At 37.0% G+C, this 20,804-nt stretch overlaps 1 protein-coding gene across 2 annotated transcripts in view; it reads right to left on the bottom strand.

Annotated features, from left to right (window-relative positions):
* RNF180 (ring finger protein 180) overlaps positions 1-20,804 on the bottom strand; it is a 79,703-nt gene that overhangs the window by 21,296 nt on the left and 37,603 nt on the right. For both annotated transcript variants that reach the window (XM_056325315.1, XM_056325314.1), the window contains exons 5-6: positions 4,462-4,687; positions 188-313 (exon numbers count right to left, since the gene is read on the bottom strand). In XM_056325315.1, the coding sequence (XP_056181290.1) occupies positions 188-313; positions 4,462-4,687 (352 nt within the window). The remainder of the gene's footprint in view (positions 1-187; positions 314-4,461; positions 4,688-20,804) is intronic.

A 20,804-nucleotide genomic window follows, 5' to 3' on the forward strand; every position in this document is an offset into this window, starting at 1 on the left:
AGATTTAAGAATAAATAAAAAGGTGTACACACAGATTGTCTTTATATGAGTCACCCAGGAGAATTTAACTCAGCTCTACTTCAATATCCATCTCTGATTTTCTACGGCATGTGTTAGAGCTAGAGGTTCATGTTCAAATGTGATACTCAAGACTGAGTGAAGTTTAGGAAAAAATGAAAAAACTTACCTTCAAAAACTCTGAAGGCTTTCTTGCAGCTTGGTAAAGGCCATTTTGCAGAATTTGATTTTTGAAAATTTTCTTTTAACTTCAAATATTCCATAGGGAAAAAAGATTTAGTAGAGTTGTTCAGATCTACAGTGGGAAAGAATGTATACATCAATGCTGTAAATACAGCAATAATTTGGATACATTTTTACTACAAAATAAACATGCCTTATCTACTGTGTAATCCATTTTCTGATTATAACATCTTTTAAATTGTTTTAAAATCACATAAAACCAAGCGTTTCCAGATATAGCAAGAACAAGTCTTACACATCCTGTTATGATTCTGTTCCTCTGAAAAAAAGCATTAAGGAAAGATGATGTCAAATTCTAGCAAAATTAAGTATATAATAAAGCAGGCTATGTTTGCTCAGTTGATACTGTTTTTTAACACGATCACTCAGTAACAGTAATGCAAGGAGAGGTGGAGTCTAAAAATTATTTTTTATATTTTTTAAAATGTGGTGGATTAGCAGGAATTAAGAACACATTTGTAGAATGACTACTGACAGATTTCAAGGGTTGACATATTTTATTAATCTCAAGAAATCATTAGCTTCTTGGGATATAATTTGGGGAAACAGCTACGCGGACTACAACTTGAACCTGCCAAAAATAACCTATCCATAGCAATACAGAAATGGAAATAAATTTAATAATAACCATATTTTCTTACCACAGAAGTGTTCTGCTGCTAACAGAAAAACTTCAACCCCCCCCATTTTGACCCTTCAAACCACCATGGCTCCAGATAAATGCTAATAATAGCAGCTGCTACCATAATTCCTTCTTACCATAAAAGAAAGAAAAGGCCCTTCACACATCTTATGAAAAGGCTTGTGTATTATTACTTTACCTGGTTCATTGCAATTGTACATACTTTTCAATAATTGATATTTTATGAAAGGATCAAATCTTCTTCTCTGGCAAATTTGAGAAAGCTCAGCTTTTTGTGAGCAGGCTCCAGGAAGAAGAAAAAATTCCAAATGCCCTTTGGTTGCAGTAGCTTTTTTCTATATAAGAGGGAGGCATCAGCAGATTTCAAGCAAAAAAAAATATGCTGGTCTTATTCTAAAAATTTTTCTGTATTTCACCATGTCAGAATGGAAGTGGGACGAGGCTACAGAATGCATGCAGAGTACAGAAATCTCCAAATCCTTCTATCTCATTATGTGAGAAGAGTGCTACTGCACCCATAAACCTCTGTTACTGAGGAGAAAGAGGCCATTTTCTTTCCTAAATGTAAAAGGAACAAGCTGTGTATTTTTCACTAGTGGTTTTTAATTTTTATGTAAGTGTTTTATATGCTACAGAGCATATATGAGAGGCATTTGAAAGACAGAGTTACTTGAAGTGGGCTGCTGCAATCAGATCAAAAGCTGTTGTTGTAGATGTATCCTGGGCACCCTGTCATCTGACCAGATGTGACTTTATCCTGATCAAAGAAGGGCTTTTAAGAAAATCTTTAAGAAAGATGGGAATGCATGGTGGACACCACATGAGCAACCTATCTGGACTGGAACTCAAGTCTCAAGAGAATCAGTGAAAAAAGCTGACTTGGTGAAGGCAACAGGCCAGAGGAAGTATCATCGTGGATCGCATCCAGCTTTGTAGTTCTCGGTTAAGCACAATTTTTTCTTCACAATTGGTGGATAACTGACCTGTTAGCCTTCAGCTTTTTTTGACATGTTACATTCTGTTGCAGTTATGTTCAGGTGCAAAACTGTACAAGCTGAACGTGAACTTCTGAATATACCAATAAATGTTTTCTTTTTGACATGTCCTTGTAGAATAAAATGCAGTTATACAAAAGGAAAGCTGCATGAAGTATCCAAAATAAATTAGTGAGGGAAATAAGACATCCCAGTTTCAGCATTAGAGAAATATGTAAAGAATGCTAGCAACTTTGCTTTGTTTGTTTGTTTGGCTGCTATACAAAAAGTATAGCAGCATACTTCAACATAACTTTTAAAAGGCTTAATAAATAAGTAAAAAAAAAAAACTTACTACCCTTTACAGTGGTTTGGCACCACTCATCTTCCTTAATGTGTTGATTTAGAAGCTGCTTAGTATGTTATGCACTGGGAAATTACAAATATTTTTCTTAATGTATGTATAATAAAACAAAGTAAAATTAGTGTACCTCTTTTCAAATACATTGCTAAGCTAAGCATACAGCTATCTCCTGTAAGGCCGTATAGATTTCTCTTATCTGAAGTTGTTAATACTAAATAAATCTCACCCACTGTTACAGCTCTCTATTTACAGGAGACTCTCTATTTACACACTTATGACACTGTATTAACACTTCAGCAAGACAGATCCCTTTCCTCAAAACTACATAGCTTTTTAGTATTTTCACAGAATGGGTTAGGTTGAAAGGGATGTCTTGAGATCAGCTAGTCCAACCCACACTGCCCAAGCAGGGTCAGTTACAGCAGGTTGCCCAGGAGCGTGTCTGGCTGGGTTTTCAGTGTTTCCACAGATGGAGATTCCATAGCCTCTCTGAGCAAGTTGTTTCACCACCCTCACAGGAAGAAGTGTTTTCTTGTGTTCAGATGGAATTTCATGTGTTTCAGTTTGTGCCCACTGCCTCTTGTCCTGCCCGTGGGCACCACTGAGAAGAATTTGGCTCCCTCTTCATTCCCTCCCATCAGGTATTTTTACACATTGTATATGAAGTACTCAAAGGTTGCAAATAATCCTTGTGACATTTCACTTAAATGGCAGTACTTCAAATGCCTTGAAAAGTTTTGCAAATACTTTTTAGCAGGCTTCTATATTCTTTGTGCTCTCCCAGTACTATTTTGCTGCAGCGAATCTGTTAAATAGCTTTTTTAAGATTTAAATAGCCCTAAAACAACTGTAAGTAATTCTCTATTGTTGAAACACACTTCATCTTCTCTATTGTTGAAACACACTTCATCTGGTACATCAAATCCAAGAAGCATCAAACATGAAGCAAATTAAATGAGAACAGCTTGAAACCCCTATACACCAGCCAGGCAGGACGCTGAGAGCTCAGGCTGCAGCTTGCCATCCATTTTCTCTGCTGACTGGCTGACATAGTCAGTCCCTGCCCTGGAAACCAGCAGCTCCCCAATGAACCATTCTGGGACAATTAGTTTGTTTGAAAAATGTCTCCTTCCCACCTAAATGAGTTCTTATTAGCCCAGTCAGTTCCTCGAACTGGTTTGTGATCAAATTGTACCAAGTTGTGTCCGTGCAGAGGAAGAGTCTGTGCACAACCAAAAATAGAAGCTGGGCAGCTCTGCTCATCAATTTGAAATCATACTTTAATCTGCAATACCAACCTGTCATCATCACAGTGCTTGCCCAGTTTAAAGAGGATCACTGCAAGGTCTCTGCAGCATGCAAAAATAAACAAAACACTCCTTCATGGCTGAGTCATTTCCATTACTTTGTGACCTGTCTATGCACAGTTTTAAGTGCTCTAAATGGCCTCACTCCAGGTATCATACTGAAATTTTATTCACGGTGCTTAAATTTGCCTTTTTCAGCTCCAGACATAAAAGTTTAATTCATGCTGTTCCAAGTATCCCATCTAGAGCACTACTTACCCTCCTTCTATCCCAGTACTCATTCTGACATCAAACACCCCTTGCTCACCAAGTTTTCCTACTGCTATGTCAGGAACATCAGAGATGAAGGCATAAGAGGCCAGGAAAGGAGAAGTTAAAAACAAGATTAGTTAGGAGGATTCTATAGTTCCGCCAGCCTTTATTTTCACTTGTAGCTAAACTAAAGCCATAAAACCAAGAAAAGAGCATTTATTTGTGTGTCATTGTTAGTAATTTTAAGAATGCTTTTCTGGCAGGAATTTTGACAAAATGTTTATTATGTTTGGAGTTTGTGATTATTTAGCAAGAGGAAAACAAAGAAATGCAAAATATGAGAACCTCACTTCAAAAATCAGCAAGTTTTAAAATACACATCTGTAACAAGATTCTTGCCCCTAGAGAAAGCCTGCATGGAATAGTCCTAGGCAGAATTAAAAGCAAAGAAAACCTCACAGTGGATTAACATCATGGAATTTTGCTCTACATGCATTTGGGATGTGGCCCATTGCATATTACTACTTCTTTCTTCTTTTTATGACTATATTTGGTTAGTAAAGTTTTACCATTCTTTAACTATGTATGTATTCAGGCCAGAAATACGGGAAGGAAATCTACGAAAACTGTTCTGTATTGCAAAAACTTTCATTTCTATACCTGTCTGGAAAAAGACTCTGGCAATTGTAGTGCGACACAGCGGACATGGAGTGCTGGCTGGATTGTCTTTGGCAAGCATCCTTAAGCAAGGTTCACAAAAGATGTGGTGGCATGGATAGCACATGTAAGGGTTGAAATAAACATCCAAGCACACCGCACAGAGATAGCTTTCTTTATCTCCTCTGAGTTCATGCTCATCGTCTGTATGTAGGGTATCACTTGCAGTCTGTAAGAAGAAAAAGAAACAGAAAAGGTATTTTTACAGGCTAGCTCATAACTATTTTGGATAAGCTAGCTGGCAGGAAGGTGACTTTAAAAAAAGCTTAAGAAGTTGGTAAACACTGGTGATATTCTTAATTTTTAATACAGGTTACTTTTAACGAGATGATGAAACATCCTGATAAGACAGCAATGTCAGAACAAGCACTCTGTGGGAAAGGAGAACAAAAATTGTATGAGACAGTAAAAGAAAGAAATAACAAAACCAAAAAGGGTAAGTAAAACTGTACTATCATCAGATTTCTTCTTTTAAAATGAACTTTAACAAATTTATTTGTAACTTTATTACCAAAACACCTGCTTACTTTGCTAAGAAAGGCAGAACAAAACAAAAATCTCTAAAAATAATCTGTGGAATGCTCTGCCCTTGAAAGGTAATTTGTGGAGGGCATGTTTGATCAAGAATAATGACTCACAGTTGAAACAAGCCACAACCTTATTACTACAATGCAGAATCTAAACCTTAGAGTAGAAAGTCTAGGAACCCCTAACAACCCTGGTAACTGCTTGTTTTCACCAGCACATATGCTCCAAATTTCCTTGCATTGACATATTTGTAGGGGGACACAGCTGGACTTCCCAAATGGTGTACATGCCATATGAGTGTAACAACATGTGTATACTGCCAGGTTCCTGCTTTGCTCTTGTAGGATGACTAAACTTTTCCATGTAATCTGAAGAACTCATACTAATGGCATCCAAAGGTTTTGGCTTAAAAGGTATTTTTTTGGAGCCCCAGAAAACACATTGACTTTTCTATAGCTCGTCTATCCTCTCTGTTTCACAGTTAACAGAACCCAACACAGCCCAATATCCAAGAGACCTGGCAGGAAAGAACCAAGACAGAGGAGGGTCTCAGACACTATGGAGTGTCAAAACGCTTCTCTCATGGCCCTTGTTCTGAACTCACAATCCTTGCCTAATGATCTCCGTTTAAGTATCTTAATTCTACACTGCCTTGTAATACCAGTGACTTCTTGTAGGATCCAATATCCGTAATACCCTCATGCCCCTTGATCAATCACTGCTCCGCACCTGCCTCTTTGCAAGCCCTGCAACACTAGTCCTGCAGCCCTTCCAGACATGTGTCATTGATGTTAAGTGCACCTATTGATGCATTTCTACCCAATAAATACTACTTCGTGCTAGAGCAGCTGCTTGACTTGCATCCACCTTACACACCACTAGCTGTATGTTACACAGGCCACTTTTGACACTCACGGGCCATGGCAGACAACCACCGCCTGGTATCGGTACACTAAATATTAATGGCAATTATTTTGTGCCTGCTGTAGAGATGGGATTCCCTAGATCTGTTTCAGAGATTATTACATTGGCTTACTGGTTTGAATTTCTGTTGTTTCTCATTGTAGTTAGTCCTTTTCTACCTGGAATATTGAACACTATGAATAAGCCCTAACAGATTAGGTACTGTGGAATGCATTTAAAATTACAGAACAGAAGCATTTACCCAGAATTTAGGAGTTCTGGATAAGGACTCATCCTGCCAATGTGGATCAGCCTTTGCATCCATCGCACTTTCCAGAATGCCAGGTGCCAAGAGGGTTTGCAAATTCTGGCCTGCTGTGATACAAATGCATGGAGATAGTCTGGGTTTAGCGCCATGTCCAATTGCAAGCTCTTGTGCAACCCTAAGCGTCCATACCTGTGTGGCCCTTGTAGCACTTACCTCAGCACTTATTACTCCACCTTGATTTTCTCTGTGCCAGACTTGAAACAGGCCCAGAAAACTTCAGCATGTACTGGAATTTACTGCAGAGGCAACTGGGCTGTACTGACAAGCAGCCAGTGTAGGTCTGGCTGGAACTAGCTTCTAGCTTCTGTACTATCTATAGAAGCTAGTCCCAGACAGTAACAACTGGGACTATTACTTCTAGCTCCACACTGTAGGAAAGTGTTAGAGCAGCGTTGTATTACAACTAATCAATAACACTGTTTAACCCAGACTGTCTCCACACTTACAGCACAGACAACCTGCACCACCACAGGATGGCAAAAGGTTAATTGAGAGTTGATTACAGCTAGGTGATTTTAGAATGAAGGAAGCCTCATAATATCGTTTCTTTGACAAAAAGTGGGAAGTAATTTGGCACAGAAGGTGAGGAAGGCAGTCTGAGCTTAACACATGACAGAGATTACTTCAGCAGAAATTAGAAAACACTAATATACTTGTGACAGTAAGAACCCACTCCAACCCAGTCACATGGACTTGGCACTGTTAGGTTAACTGCCTGGCTCAGTGATCTTAAAGGTCTTTTCCAACCTAAATGATGCTAAGTAAGGGCAAAATTGTAATTAAAAGCTAGCACAAACCCAAAAGGTGGGCTGGGGTGGGGAAGCAAGCTTTTGCTGACTGGTTTTGATAAGCGCTGATCAGAAAGGAAAGATGCAGTGTGTATAGACGAGCTGGCTGTCTTGTTGGCTGCAAGTTAAACATCAGCCAATGATTAAGTAAATAAGGGAGCTGGAGGCAAAATGGCTCAGGATTCAAGGGTAATAGCTGGTTTTGACATAGGTTTGTAATCAAGGTAAGATGCACAGACAGGAGAATCTCAGAGCCATTTGCAATTAGAAAGAAGATCAAAACTATTCTGATGTGCAAACTAAACTCCAGCACTGGAGTTTACTCCAGTAAAAACAAAGCTGTTTTTTCTACAGTTTTGCTCCCCTTCTCAAAAGACATATTTAGATGCACAGCAGAATTTAGTACTGCAAAGCTAAAATCAGAGCAACTTCTTTACACAAGAAGCTAACGCACAATAATTTGAACAGGCACTGTTTTTTGTTTGCAACTAAGCAGTGCCTGTATGTTCCAACTAGAACCAGAGCTTCAGTGTTTTGAGAGCTTTACAAGTTGTTTTTCCAGAATTATAGTACAGATGAAATTGAGAAAGGCCATGTAGGCATCAAGGACAGTGATGGGAGTAAGGCTGCCAAATACTATGGAAAATCTTGAAAACAAAACTATCGCTCCTAAGAAAAGAAAGAATGGTAAGAGTGACAAAAGTTTCCATCTTCCCAAGTGATTTGGGAACTGCTAATACTGACTGTATCAGCTGATGGCAACCTCTCATATTTCACTGGTAAGAAGGATGTTAAAAAAAAAAAAAAGAAAGAAGAAAGGAATAGAGGACCAATTTTGCCTTGAAAAGCCTATAAAGAATGTTAACTAACAAGGAGTCTAACACAGTTTGGCTGGACTACATGAAAGTGTCTGATTCAGTCCCATATTCAGAAAGAACACATGCACCAATGAATAATATGATATTTAATGCAAGATTTACCTGTAATCATGTGAAAGACCTATCACTAGTGGATGTAGACACTAACAAGAAAAGATTCCATATGTATGCTACCAGTAAAAAGGAGGCTCAGAGTAAAATCTGGGAGTATGATCAGAACAGTTACAAAACTAAATAAAGCACATATAATATTTGCCCCAAGATGCCAAACTGCAAAAAAAACCAACTTTGCAAACCCCTTCATTTTAAACTGACCAATTCAGAATGCTTTGTAAGCTCAAAAATTTCCACAGTTAAAGGGAATGATGATCAAGAAAAAAATCTGTTCTATAGTTCATATTATTATCTTGCAGAGATAACTGCCTGAAATAAAATTTGGAAAAAATACATAAAACTGTATTTATAGAAATATTACTTCAGAAAAGATCAGTGATCAAAGGTGGATTTTTTGTAAAGGCTTTGAAGTTAAGTAAACATTAGAGAAAATTTTTAATATATTTCACTTTTTAAACAGAAGAAGGAAAGCCAAAAGATACCTGTTGATGCTTTGTCAATGCAAACTCAACTCCAAGTTAATTAGTAGTGACTTACTAGTAGTGCATAATAATTGTGCCAATAAATTGCCCTTAAGTGACAGCAGCAGAAGAATCTAAATGCCTTATAGGGCTACATTCTTCTGCTAACCAAGAGTTAAAATAGAAGCATGCCATGGACTCTCTTTTTCCCACCTAAACAAAATCAGTGTGAGAGCAGAGTCAGGGATAAGCCATTCACCATGGACATGACATTTTCAGGTGAGTGCTTTGCAGCGTTGTGGTACTAAGAATGAGAAAGAATCTGTATAGTCTGGGATGGGATATGCCAAGTAGCACAGTGCTGTGCAGTATGGAGGACCAGAGAAACACCTAGTGGTGTGAGACGCCTGAGTAGTAATGTGCACTGTGAAATGGCTGGGCATTAAACAGCACAAGCTGGTGCAAAAAATTGTGTAAGAATGATGGAAAGCCCTGTGGAACAGACGGGGGAAACAAGACAGATGCATTATTAGTGTGAGGCCCACCAAATATATCCAAAAGTTCTCTTAAAATGAGAAAGGTTATTAATCTTTGCCATAAAACTGTGGGGATCCCATTCCAGACTGCACTTGTAACGTAAATGTGACTACATGTTCCACTGGGCAATAAAACCCTTTTTTCAGCAATTCCTTACTATAAGAATCTGACATATGTGGTGATCACAATACATAATCCGTTAGGTGTTACATAAACTGGTTAGGAGATGAAAAAAATTTCTTTCTGTCCTTATGCTTAATGTAAAGATGGATAAAACTGTAGTGTCTTTGCAGAGGCAACTCCTTCGCTGTTCCCTTACACGAACAGTACCTCATACAGTACATCAAAAGGGGACCACTGGTGTGGGAGGCTCAAGAAGCCACATATTCACCTTACAAACCAGGAGGAAGACCTGATTTGCTGCACATTCGCACACCTCACATTTTGAAAGAGTGCAGTATGCATATTCTCCTTTGTTCTCTTGGAAGCTGCTTCTCAGTAATCTGTTCCATGCTATTCATAAGCTGTACATAAATAAATCTGCAATGATTTACAGCTCTAAAACAGACTTTAAGCCTCCAGTTACACTATTATAATCAGAATCATACACCCCAGGACTGAAAAGTTTGGAAAGAATGAACATACATCCCGTTTTGTACAGAAATGAAGCAAAACCAAAGAAATACTTCTTGGTTGCTGCTTGAAAAAAATAACCATTGGGTTTAGCCTGACTTCCAACAGAAATGCAGCTTATGGGAGTGCCATGACTATCCATCTGTAAGGTGGATAACAGCTTTTGAACCTGTTAGTCAGTTATAACCAAACCTGACACATGGCTTGTGACCTCAGGTGCACTGTCTTCCTGAAAATTTCATAAAAATTGATAGCTAGGTTGAGTAGAGACACTGAAATGAATGCCATTGCTATGGGAAAGTCTGCAAATGCTTTGTTGCTTTGATCAGAACTTATTTAGCCTAATTTCTACAGACTAAATTGGTGACTTTTTATGGAGTTACAAAAGCAAACTCAGAAAACAAATTCAAGTCCAATTTTAAAATGTAGCAAAAACCCTACCAAAAATCTTTACTCTAAACTGGCAGAAGTTCTTCCAAATCAGGCCATGCAGTCTGCTGGGGTTTATATGACTTTGAGCATTCAGTTTTGGTTGACTGGTATGATGAATGCAAAAGGGCATCTTTTCAGGCGTCTAGCAAACCTAGGTTCGAAACATACACATCATAACAGGGCAGAGGTGCCAATGCTCATGGCTTCAATATCTGTACAAATCAACAATTCAGTCTGAATTCCTTGCACTCTGTATTTCTCCCCATACAACATCTCAGAAGAATCCAAAGGCAAGCCAAACACTTCTAAGCAGGGCAAAGCTGCCTCAGCAGCTCTCTGGAGCTATCTGCTGCCACATCCTACATTCATACCCCTTCTGCTGCATTTGGGTTGGGTTGCTCAAAGGAAATTGCTCAAAGGAAAACAGCTGAAGGACATTTTGTTCATTCTTCTTCTATAAAAGTTTTGTTTAAAGCTAACTCTATTTTTTTAAAAAATTCTGTATTATTTGGAAGAATCTTTAAGCAGTGGAGTTGTTCATCTTGTGTCATTAAGTGCTTTGTAGACCAAGGCTTCTAAGACAACTACTTGTTGGACACCTACGCATTATGTATATGGGGCTCTAAAGAGACAACCATAAATAAACAGAATAAACAATGAAAATGAAAATCAGAATATTCTCAACAGATATTTGCACTCTAACCTCATTAGCCTCTGCCATGTTCCAGTGAAAATAAATCACCTATCCTCCTGCTTCTCAGAGAAGATACACTCCATAACACTTTAATGCCCTTTCTCTCTCTATTTGAGCTATCAAAGGTTGTTCTGAGGTGATGTATATTCATGAGGGCTATTGCTTTTTAGACCTGAAAATACTTTTTGACCCTCCAAACATTGTTTTTCTACACTTTAGCAGGTTGCCTAATCAAATATGCTTTATTTGTTTAATCAAATATATGTACACATACTAACTTTATCAATCTCCAGCAGTTTCTGTCTTTAGGTAATGAAGGCTACTACAGCATTACTACAATCTCTTCTTACTCCTGAATGATCTCATAGTGAACAACACAGGCAAGTTAAATTTCTTACCTAGTTAAAGTTTACTGAATTATTATGCATAGGCCATAGTTGAGAAAATTATCAGGTTTTTAACGTTTGCTGTATTCAAACATTACGCATGCCACAAACAGAGCCAGGTTAGTACTCTATGAGCTTACCGTACCCCTGCCTAAGATAAATATTCAGTCTATTATTTTAGTATCTCAGCACTTAATGAATGCAAGTTATCACAATTTGTCTGGTTAGCTGAATTTATTTTCATGCATTTTTTAGATTCATTACAATTTCTTATACTTTCCTACTGTGACTTTGTACTATTGCCAACCTACTCAGCTATGATAAACTTGTGAAGTGCTGTTTGGACTTGACTAGGTGACTGCCTTTGCACTAATCACCAGGGAGTTATTAGAAGTTCCAAGTGTTACCCACAAATTAAAATGCATGCAGAAAAATTAGATAGCGTACAGAAAAGATACTAGAGATTAAAACAATAAGCCAATAGCCTGAAGATGAGGTGCTCACAGAGAGCAAATGATGCTTATTAGTTATGAACCCTGATGTGGGAGCCAGCACTAGTACTGTTTTGGTTTGTTCAGGTGCAATAAGACACAGTTCCCTGGAAGGATCAAAGGTGCTGACAAGGCTAGGCACAGCCAACAAATCTGCAGGTAGTCAAAAAATCTCTGAAAACTGCTATCAGTTCATTACGTTTCTCAAGTTAAAAGACGCTGTGTCGTGCATGCTCTAATATAAGTAAGTCTTGTCATATGCTGGCCTGGAAATGTTAGCTCTTGAAGATACTGTGGAAGCATAAATAAGGAGATAGGAAAGGACACAGTTTTTTTGGTCCCAGATAGGAACACCTGGGATAACTGGGAACTAGGAGCTAAGCAATCGATACACATGGACACAGGGCCTTGGTTCAGAGCTTAACAACACCGTCTGGATTAGCTGCACTGGGAACGATTCCTTATGACTGTGTCAAGTGCCCAGAGCCAAGGAACTATGCATTTCATTTAACCCATGTGATGTTGCCCCTCTGATGAGGCCATTCACATCATTAGCAGAGCAAAGGCCTTATCAATGGAAGATGCAGGGACATGAAAAAACTGCTAGTTCTTTGGAGCCTTGTCAGGCCAAAAAATTCTTCAAGTATTGAAGGCCAGGACACCTTCACAACCACAGGGTAAATGTGGACATAGAAAAACACTGGAAGAACATAGCTTGTGCTTGCCCAGGAGGAATTTCTTCTCTTGCTGCCTACATAAGACTGCTTTTAAAGGCTGTCCTGAAGTTCTGTACAGGTTGTTACCGAGATCTCTTCTAAAATAACATACCCAAGTTTGAACATCTGCAATTTAAAATTGACATTTCAAAGCAGAGAGGGTACTACAAAAACATATAAAAGCCTAAAATACATCCTACAACAGAAGGCAAAGAAATTCTGTCAACTTGATTCTTTAAAATCTACCACAAAAAGGAATAAGATGTGACATCTTATAGATGCAATTAACACTTCAAACTGGATAAGCCACAAATATGAAGCGAGAACAACAATTTAAATGGATTATCAATGTGATAAACTCTCCACCACTTAAAGACTACATATATGCAGACTATTTTTTTCCAAAGTATCTAATCTTATGGCCTGTTAGTGGAGTAGGTGTACGACACTGAGTGCAAAGTTTTATCAGCGTGTAACTATTACAGCCCAGCTGCAGGCAGAAGTCACCTATGAGACAGTACCAGCACTGAAATGACTGGATTAACTCAGCACTCTGTGGAAAATAAAGCCCACTCTCATACATGGGCACTTCAAAAGAGTCTGAGTAGGTTCAGCCTCCACTTTTCTCCTATGGAGAGCAGTCATATTCAGAAAATATCACGACAATCTGGAAACATCTGACTTTCACAGGCCTAAAACTATTACAAAGAAACAATAAAAGCCATGATTTTAAAGTTTTAAAGAGTAAATTTATTTAATCCAGGAAGCATATCCTTTTTACACACTTCATTAATTACCGAATTGATTAATGAACATTATTTAGAGCATTTTTAAAACTTCTAGTTAGAGATTCATTGAGACTTACAGAACTTAGTAACCTCAGTAGCCTGTTAACGTATTTAATATTAATAAATGCATTCTTAATATAATCTCTTCTAAGTAAAAGGACAATTTGAGGACATAACTAGAGTACCTTAAGAAAAATAAATTTCTAACATGCTTTGATAGAAGGCAAGTTAACCAATTTGTCTCAACGACATATTTTTAATTCAGCAGATCTTTAATCTTACTTATGTTAGAAGATAAAGAATTATTTTGTGGAAGAAGTGTAAAACAAAAGTCAGAGAAACAGATAAAGGAGAAAAAAATGATCCAGTATCTTTTTTTATTTCTGTACACACTTCACAGACATAGAATAAAAATTGTTTTACTGTATTAAGGATTCATACTGCTTTAATCAGATTGAAACAGGCTGCACAGAACTGAATATCCCTTGTGCTAGGTGTTGTACATAGGTATTATGCACATATCCCCTTTCTTTCCAAGCATCTTGTATAATATATTTCAGTTTCTTGTTATAATGGATTTGAAATTATTGAAGCATTTTTTGTTATGCAATTTGATTGATATCTGCATCTCCTTCTGTGGAGTAGTTGAGCCTTTAAGCTTTTGGAATACACATCTAATCTGGCAGTGCTAGCTATTATTACCCTCTTGGAAATCTGTCTTAGGAGAACCATATTAATTGTTTAAGGAACATCTATAAAAGCAGCTTTTATGAAGATATTTTGAAGATCATGGCAACTACTTAACTGATTTATCATAAAATATTATTCCTATTAAAATAATGTAATTATCAACATGAATTCAGAGACAAGCCGCTAGAATAAATATTACTCAAAGTACTCGAACCACAATTATCTTAATGCTTTGATATTTATACCCACCCCTAAACTAGTATATACGAAATAAGTGCCATGTTACAAGCTTATCTTCATTTTTCTGATTTTGCATTTTGTGCTTGCATTAAAATACACACATTATTTATTCAGGCACTTAGAACAATGATGAAAGCATTATAGCAAATGAAGCTTCACACCAAAAATAAATATGCCGAGTACAGCATCCAGGCAAAGCTATTAGTGTCACTACACCTAACAATAAAGCAAATATTAATTATTATTTATCTTTATTGTAACCAGTATTTCAAAGAAAGATGAAAATTCACTCACAGAGGCCTGCAGAAACTTCTATGAATCGCCTAGAACCTTGATGCTGTGCCTACATAATGAAAAAAGGTTGGTTCTGGTGTGAACTCCATGCAGAGAAAACATCTTTTTTAACAACTTTTTTCTCACAGAAGTTGTAGGGGAAAAAAAGGAGAGTATTGTTGCTATTACAGATCTCCTTTGCATTTTGGAAACTGAAACAATGTAGAACTGGTAGTAACATGTGCTAAACATACTGCTGAGGCTTACACACATACCTGGACTGCAAGGTTAAATTATAGTACTGAAGCAGTAAACAAGTTGCAAGCATGAGTATTTCCTTCTGTTAGTTTGATCAAAGCAGTTGCTACCTACATGGGAAGAATCCACCTCTCTCGTACAAGAGCACAACTTCTCTCCAGTGCAACCATGGTAAAAAGACAACAATCCTGTCAATTCACATACATAAAGAGCTGAGAATCAATAAATTATTTCTGTTATACCTGTATAAATAGCATAGCTTTTAGTTTTAACAAAGGCAATTACAGCACTGAAGTGACAGGCAATTTGTATGCATTCATTTTTCCATTCTACTTCTAGGCTTTGCATGAATGTGTATCATATTACTCTGTTAGGGAAAATACTCCTAACAAAGTGTCTGTAAAAGAATGTCTGGAACAGTGCTGCTATATTTTGGCAGCTTTGCATAAATATAGTCATAGTATATCAAACAACACATCTGAAATTCTTCTTGTCATTCAGCACAAATCTAAAGCAAATTACAGTGATGCATGACACAATCTGAGTTAACAGCACACAAAAGGACCTTTTGTGCAGAACACCTACTCTTACCATTAAAGTAAGTCTCTTCCCCATCAGTCTACAGCAGGAAGCATAGTAGGTGACATGTGAAGAGTGCTGCTCAGAGTTGGACGTCCGCTCCTGTTCTGAACAGCACTTACAAACTCTTTATAACTCAATGCATCTCATCTTCTGGGAAACAGCTCTATCAATAACAACGTCAGTCTACAATTTTAAGTTTCCTACAAAAGCCTCACTGTTCCTGGGATTTGCCAGCTCCAAGTTACAGTTCTCTCTGCTCATACAGTCTACATCAACTGCACAGATTCGTCTGCTAACAGTTATCCAAGGATCTACACAATCAGAGTTACAGAGATTTTATGGCTGCTAGATATCGTTGTAGAAGACTTACAATGTTTTGGACAGAAAAAATGGGTTTGCTGAACTGAACTCTCACCACAGGCTTTTTCAAAAATGTCTTTACATGAATTTCACACAAATTCCTTAGCAGTATTACAGAAGCATGACCCTCCTTTCAGACATTAATTGTGGTGGCTACATGGCCAATAAAATTTTATTAATACAGGAACACAGATTTCCAACACAGGCTAGGGCAAAGTGAGAAAGTTCTTGCCTTTCATTACTCAGAAGAGAATTTAAGTAAGAACCACCACAATATGACTCAAAAGAGGAATTTAACCCAGATAAATTAACTGTGCCTCTGTTTGTATTCACCTGGATGCACACTGAGGTATGCCCAGCCCTGATCCTTCAGCTGGGTTCTGGTGGAACATGACCACCTTCCATCTGGCCTGGGTGCCCACAGTGTCCTTCTCATCGGGCTGGGACATGCCTCTCTCTCACCCCAAAGACACAAGCAGGACACCCTAGAATTATGAATCTGCAAGTACCTACCCTCTGTTTCCACAATTGAGGCACAATTTGTGAAATATTACAGTAAAAGAAGGGTCCCCCGGGGACCGTCCCATGTTGGGGAACCCCCAGGAATCCCTGGAGAACCCTCATCTCTATGTCCCACCTCCCACGTCCCCATGTCACATGTATTGCTTTGAAATAAGTTGGCAAATAAGTTGGCCTAAAATTAGGAACCTAAAACTGTATTTAGACAATTAAATGATCGTCCCAGTTTTCAAAAGTTTCCTTACCTGGACGGAGTGACCGGGTGATCACCTTGCTCAGAATAATCAGGCCACGTATTTAAAGCATCTTGGTGGAGTTTCTTAAACTCAATTTAATTATTGATTAAATAAATAGACTTCATCTCTAAACAGTGTTTAAAGTACAGCATTCACTTACACTGAAGGAAAATAAAGACAAGTAAAGAGTTTCAGAAAAGAATGTATCTGAGAAACTTAGGGGAAAGGTATTCAGATTTTATCACTATTACTTGATTTTTTATACCTAGTAAAATCACTACTGAATAACTAACTTCAGCAGAATCAAATCTTTGAAATCAATTCTTATGCAGTTCCAGGATGACTTGAAAAAATCATACAATTTTTTCTTAAAATGAAAACAAACAAATCACTGAAATACATAAATATAAGTTTTTACTTCAAAAAATCAGGAAAATTATGGTAGATTTTCCATTACTACAAATCTGCAAGAAATCCAAGTCTGTTTGCTTTCCTACAGAACTTGTATTGATTTTCTGGAAATTTTATCTATTTTGTAAATGACACTGAAAAGAAAAAATGATTTAAGGTTAAGACTCTACATCAGGTTAAGACATCTACATAAGGTTAAGATCTTGCATCAACAACAGATGCAAGATTTCCATTTTGGTTACATAGGTACCCTGACTCAGTAAAAATTGCCGTTTGTAATCCACTTGGAGTAGATAGACATGGTAATGCAAAATTAAAACAATAAACCACCAAAATACAAATATGTTTCAGATGTCTTAATGTAGCAATAAAAAAAAAAAAGTCCCTTCTTCACTCTCACACTGGAGAGTGATACTCAAATTTGATCCTACACTGTTTAACAAAAAACCAATCCAGACAGATCTGCAGAAACAAAATGCAATCCAACTGTTTCATATATTGCTTTTCTGACAAATAACATCTAGATGCTCAATTTGATAATCAATCTCTCCTCAGCTTTTATTCCTTATGATGTTTTACCAGAAATTTTATCATAACTTACAGTTTTGTGATGGCAGCTATCACCAATAAGCACTACATTATTTCCTTGGTATTTTATTCACATACCCAAAGTCATCCAAACTGTGCAAAAGGTTGTTTACCTCAAATTTAACCATTAGATGTCTCAGTCTGAAAGTGCTGAATGGCTTCAGCAGGGTCAGCTTTCACTGTACTGATACCTAAATAAATTCTTTCCAGATACTTGATTTAAGCTGCTGTTACCCAAGTCTTTTCTATCTGATAAACACAGCAGAAATTATTATTTATTTTTTTATTTCTCAGTATAAGTGAAAAATCTTGTATGCACGTATGCATATTTCTGTAATAATTAGTAATTTCATTATACACTCCCATAAATATTTCCTTTTATACAGAGCAAACTGTATTCCTTGAACAGGTATTACAATATTCAGGTGTTACTTTATGCAAGTTTGAGGACCCCTGGTCTAGATGGTCCACAAATTTAAGTTTTCTGAATTGTAAGAAGCAGACAGATGACAAGATCTTTTGATAAGCCCTACCAGCTGTCCCCTTCTCTTGTACCAGCATGGCTAGGCATGGTATGTGGCACCTATTTAGCTGGCATGAAGTTGTTATACACAGTTTTATTTATGATACACATGCTATTTTCTAATTATTATGCCATAAGTTTCTGTTTAAACAACATGCTGCTATGACACTAAACTTCTGGATTAAAAAATCAGAAGAACAGTGGTACTAGAAGATTTTATTTTCTACTTACGCTGATGATGAAATTTTATTAGCAAAGGAAACAAGCATTTGACTACATCTGCACAGGAATTTAATTCAAAATTTCTATTGTCTTTGTATAAAGGATATATAACCCTATAGATGACACAAGTGGCAGAAAAAGTTTTGTAAAGAATGAGCTGGATAAGGAAGCAACAAAACCTGCCTTCAGCTCAGCATTTCAGGGTGCTCTGATACAGGCAGTATTCAGGAGGTAGAATTAGACTTCTCGCTTAGAATGTCTCGGACAACAGACTTCCAGAAGAAGCCTCACTGCCAGTTACTAAACCATGATCCATTGCTTGTAACATTACAGTTTCACTTGTGACAAGATCCATGGCTACAAGCTTGTTGACAACATAATCCATCTCCTGTGACTCACAGGGTATGGGCCAAGGGTCCTTCCTCAAGACAGGCTCCCACGTCTCTCTTTTTTTAGGGGAATCTTCTGGGGAAAAGCCATCATGGAGCACTACTGTTACAATGCTCAACAAAAAAAAGATTATTTTTTTAGTGGAAGGATGAAGCTGAATTGATCTTCTTACGCTTAATGGAATTAATCCACATTCTAATTAGCTGTATAGGACAGCAGAAACAAATGTTTAATTTTGGGAAAATGTGCCTAGCACTAAGTTTTATTCTGCTACCATAGAAGATGTTTCATTCAGGTGTACTTTGTGTCTTTCTTTTAATACTTACATTCATACTGCACACTAACTTGGAATTTATCTTTCTACCGTTAGCAAAATATAAGCCAGGAATATATTTCATTACGGAAGGGATCTGTACAGAAATTCTCTTCTGTGTTCTCATTTTCACTTACAAATTATTCTTTTGATAAAATAATGTCTTTGTAAGAAGAAAATGTGAATTGATTGCACTGTAAGCGAAACTTTACTACAGTATCTTATATTGTATCATCTTCAGAAACTGAAGCTACTCCAACACATTCTGTATAATTTAAGAATTCCAATTTATTGGTAATTTTACATTTCATCTATGTTCATCTCCAAATAGAGTTTCAACCAAGTTTCTTCCTTCTCATTTTGCTTACATGCACAAATAATTAAAATGATAAAGCTTCCCTACAAAAGAACAAAAATACTTTGGTAAATGACAGTGAGTAATGAAAGATCACCTATGAAAAGGTTAGAAAAAACTCAATGGAGAAATTCAGTCCTAAAAGACTGACAATCTCTATAGCTAATTAAGTTGCCACAGATATCTTCATCAGCTTTTGCTGAAGCTATCAGTCAGATTGATTAGGTCAGTCTTCTCAAATCTCCCTTATGAGGGTGTTCAGTGGATCCCATTTCACTTACAGACCTCCCCAAGAGTTACAGAAAATTATGGTCAACTAGAACATACATGGGACACAATTTTCTAATTAAGAATAGAGAAGATGACAAATTGTGAACCACAGCTGCTGAAACTGCTAAAAAAAATAAGAAGGAAATGCTCAAACATAATTTAGCACTCCAAAAAATACAGCTGATACAAAATAATAGTAATAAATAGAATTTGAAAACAATGCACATACTCCTGGCTGCAACAGTGAGCACACAGAGACAGAGAATTAAAGCAAATAATTTTGATATTCAATTAACCAATTAGCGAGTATCTGGTGAATTCACTAGTCAACAGAACCAGTAGCCACACAAAGACTAAGGAAAAAAAAAAGGATATTGGGAGTAATGGATAAGCTTCACATTGCTGGGGTTTTTTTGTCACTGAATTTCCTGGGAATACACTGCTTCACTCAAACAGTACTTTTTTGGGTCAGTCAAAAAAATCATACTCAGATGTTAGGATAACCTCTTACAGGAAGAATCCAATTCAAAGCCATGTTACATATGAACATTCTCATAGTTAAGGAGCAGAGACAATGTCCACTGGGATTACTCACTAATTCGAAAAGCTTGCTGGGCCCTGTCTTTCAAGACTCAAGAGGATATGAAGGAAATAAGTTAATAAGACAGAACTAACTTCTGTTATTGAAAAACTGAAATACAATACAGGATGAGACCACAGGAAAGAAAGTGATTTAACTCCATCAAACAGCAAGTATAAATTTTTGGCACTTTGGTAAACAACAGGGTGAAACCAAAGTCCCATTAAAGTCACCTGGATAGGTCTAGGATTTTGTTCTGCAGCATTAGATGACTAAGCAGGCTAGTAGGAGTTTATTACAGCACTATAGCAGGCATTCATTTAGAACACTACACAAAAAAATTGTATTTATAAATGCACAGGATGTAGCTATTAATTTTATATATAAGCAGAGGCACAGAGTTAGTCTTAGCAGTTATTTATCTGTCAACAAAAGCAATGTTACCATAGAAATATTATTTGTGATCCTTAAATACATTCAAGATTATTGTTTGAGGGTTAAAATTTTTAAGAGAGTAGTCCAGAAAAAAACCCTTAAACATGATCCTGTTCTCTGTATCTAAAATGGATCTCAAGTTTTTGAATTTATCTTAGCTCTGGTACACCTTATCTAAAAGCTTAACTGCTCATGCAGCAAAACCGCCATATACTTTCATTAAAAGTCTCAGGATACCTGGATTTACAGAAGTGAATACACTGTCCTATACTTCACCCATTTAACCTGTTATATGACTTAGTTATATGAAAAAATGAATACTCAGATCTGACTATGGTAGCCAACACACAAAACAATTCATCAC

Source organism: Falco biarmicus, chromosome Z, assembly GCF_023638135.1.
Source record: "Falco biarmicus isolate bFalBia1 chromosome Z, bFalBia1.pri, whole genome shotgun sequence".
NCBI classification, from domain to species: Eukaryota; Metazoa; Chordata; class Aves; order Falconiformes; family Falconidae; genus Falco; species Falco biarmicus.